This window comes from Triticum aestivum, chromosome 6D (assembly GCF_018294505.1).
Source record: "Triticum aestivum cultivar Chinese Spring chromosome 6D, IWGSC CS RefSeq v2.1, whole genome shotgun sequence".
In the NCBI taxonomy this organism is placed as follows: domain Eukaryota; kingdom Viridiplantae; phylum Streptophyta; class Magnoliopsida; order Poales; family Poaceae; genus Triticum; species Triticum aestivum.
Genome location: NC_057811.1, coordinates 454,929,753 through 454,932,652, shown reverse-complemented (window position 1 = coordinate 454,932,652; position 2,900 = coordinate 454,929,753). Strand labels below are relative to the sequence as shown.

The window sequence follows — 2,900 nt, the reverse complement described above, 5'->3', positions numbered from 1 at the left end:
GGAACAAGAGACAACACAGTTCACTTACAAAACACAACTGGTGCCAAATCTCCAAATGATATAGCTAACACAACTTCTTCATCAATCTTAACATATGTGGCATAATTTACATTGTATTCACGAAATATAAAGTACAAACTATACTTTAGATACACATACAAACTATACGTATTTAAAGTAGACACATGATATGTTGCATATGACGCTCATTCTATGCAGTGGGGTAAGAAGGCTCCATCGCAAGGCCACACATGCCTTTCTTGTCGGGAATGTCCTTCTCCATTCTTAAATATCCGTTCTCGCCCCATGTTGTTCCCCATGAATTCTTCAGCAACCAATATTTTGTGCCATCGCTGGTCTTGCCATAACCAATAGCCGCAATACCATGGTCCAGGTCTGTGCCACATGAGCCTGTCATCACTCCACCTTTGTAAAATTGGAAGGTCATATCTCCTCCATCTACAGCCACCGAGACGGGTTGGCTTGCGACGGCTTGCATGAGAGCTCCCTCGTTGTTGGCTGGAACATCCTCATAGATTTTGATGGTTGCGGCACCGTTGGTTCCACTCTTGCACTTGTCATCTGCCGCGGTATATGGGTAGTTTGACTCGGTTGTGAGACCGCCATTCTTGATTATGAACTTGAAGGCATCATCCATAAGCCCACCTTCGCAACCTTGGTCTTCACCATGGACATCACAATCCACTAGTTCTTGCTCAGACAAGGAGATAAGCTTGCCGGTTTTGAGCTTAACGACGCCCTCTGTAGCAGCGACAGCAGAAAAAGCCCAACAACAACCTACAAATGTTTACGTTTGTGCAGATACTATAAGAGGACATTCTCATTAAAAATTCAAACATATATGCAATATATTATTATCCTAAAAATACTTACCACATTGGCCCTGATCCTTGATGGGGGTGACTGCTCCTTTCGTTCTCCAGTCTACGGTTGCCGGAAGTGCATCGAAACTTACATTCTCATACCTGAATCCGGTAGGCATCCTCTCCATGCTCGGTTTGTACCCCTTGTTAGCCTTCGTCGCCTTGAACTCCTCGTTCGTTAGGTCGGCGAACTGATTGACGCCCAAATAGAACTTGAGGTTCTTGGCATTAAACGACTCGATGAACCCGACATTGGCCTTGAACACCCCGAATCGTTGCGCCTTCTCAGCATCGTCCTTGTACACACGGCCGTACTCCACCATCCAGCTCTCGTGCCTTGCCACCATCGACAAGTCATCGCTGAGCTCACGAGCTTCTAGGACCGAACTGCAGAAGCAGACACATCCGAGGATGCCAAGGATCAAAGCTTTTGGGATGGCCATGTTATGTTTGATGAATTGCTTGCTACTACTAGTGTGCAGTGTGTGCTCTGGTTTGGTTTTGTGAATGGTACTGGGCGTCTTATATAGTTGCATGGATGTATGTGTTTGAATATGGGGGATTGAGATGGTCTCCAACGTAGCGGTGAAGTACATCTGGTAGGCGGATGGTATAAAATAAATATGTGTGCATATGGCGTACGCTTTCCTTAGCATATGAGAATAATAGACATGTTGTGCCGGAACTTTGGATGTTAGTACAAGAAAAATCAAGTAACCATGATTACGACATATTTTGATACTTCATACGGACTTAGGTCAATGTGATTGCATGGTGATGCTGACAAGCTTTTCTATCGATCCTATTCCTATGAAGCTCTCTAAACGTGTTGCCATGAGTACCCAGGAACCAAAAATACATATAATTTTTTTACACCCTAAATTTTAAGCGTAACACGAAGTCTAAGCTTCTCTTTATTTACAAAACTATGAGTGCGTACAAAAAACATCGATAAAAATTCTTGTAGCCTACAGATAAAAAGGGATTAGATGTGACCGCTTGCAGAGACGAGTGTAACACAGAAACGGCAAGTTGATTAAGACAACTTAACCTGTCAGATCATCAAATGTTAAGAAAACTATGATTAGTTAATTAACTAATGATAAGTAATTTAATCTTGAGTTCAAACATGCATTGGTACCCCTAGTATGTCAAGTCCATGAATTAATATTAATACCGCCGAATATATTTCCCAGACACGTAAATGGTTTTTTACTCTCGCAACCTCGTAGATCATATCTCACTACCCATCATATATTTCTGGCGGACATGGTTTTCGGAAGGTCCCCTGCTTAATGAGGGTTGCAGGTGGCTGGGTAGTCCAACGTTGCAACTCAAGGATGAGTGATGGTATGTAACACTTCAGATAGACACACACACTGTGCAAAGCGCCAAGTGTTACACGCAACCAACGTGTCCAACACTTATCCCCTCATCCCTTTAGACTTGTAAACCTAGGAACATTTGGTACCCAAGAAACGAATAAAGGACGCACACGGACATGTGGGACATGGCAAGAGAAACGACAACATGCAACCTAAGAGTCAAAGTGAACACACAGACACACACATATGCAGATGAGACCGGCGTAGGAAAAACGAGCGATGGCCAACTGCCAAGAAGGGACAACCGCACAAAACAATCCGGTGGGCTCACAACGCCCCATTGCTAGGAAACGTAGTAATTAAAGATATAATTACAAAAGCACAAAAATAAAATTGGTTTGTTAAATAATGAAATACAACCTTTGCCTCAAAGATTTAATTGGTTTATAATTCAAAACTAGGTTTTAAGAAATATGCTTTAAATCATGAGCAATGTGTGATGTCAATAAATAGGAGGAAGCATGAAGTGAACTTGTCGGCAGCGAAAACGTCGGCAAGATAGAAGACCTAGGTACGTCGAAAGATCCATGTGGTATGTTTTGAGATTTTAGGTTCTCTTTGATGAAAAAGTTAGTCATTATCATCTGTAAAAGAAGAAAATGACTACCTCCGTCCGGGTTTACTAGTCCCC

At 42.5% G+C, this 2,900-nt stretch overlaps 1 protein-coding gene across 1 annotated transcript; it reads right to left on the bottom strand.

The window, feature by feature from the left end:
• Window positions 1–211: 211 nt before the first annotated feature.
• Window positions 212–1,342, bottom strand: LOC123141970 (senescence-specific cysteine protease SAG39-like). Its single transcript, XM_044561012.1, has 2 exons — window positions 895–1,342; window positions 212–798 (listed from the first exon to the last, which is right to left on the bottom strand). The coding sequence occupies exons 1-2, from the start codon at window positions 1,325–1,327 to the stop codon at window positions 212–214; spliced, it is 1,020 nt and encodes a 339-aa protein (XP_044416947.1). The 5' UTR covers window positions 1,328–1,342.
• Window positions 1,343–2,900: the final 1,558 nt, after the last annotated feature.

Bases quoted from the DNA above. Each gene is read 5' to 3' on its own strand.
- LOC123141970 (XM_044561012.1), bottom strand. From the start codon at position 1,327: ATGGCCATCCCAAAAGCTTTGATCCTTGGCATCCTCGGATGTGTCTGC. The intron at 799-894 runs GTAAGTATTTTT...AAACATTTGTAG, and splicing joins CAAGGATCAGGGCCAATGTG to GTTGTTGTTGGGCTTTTTCT.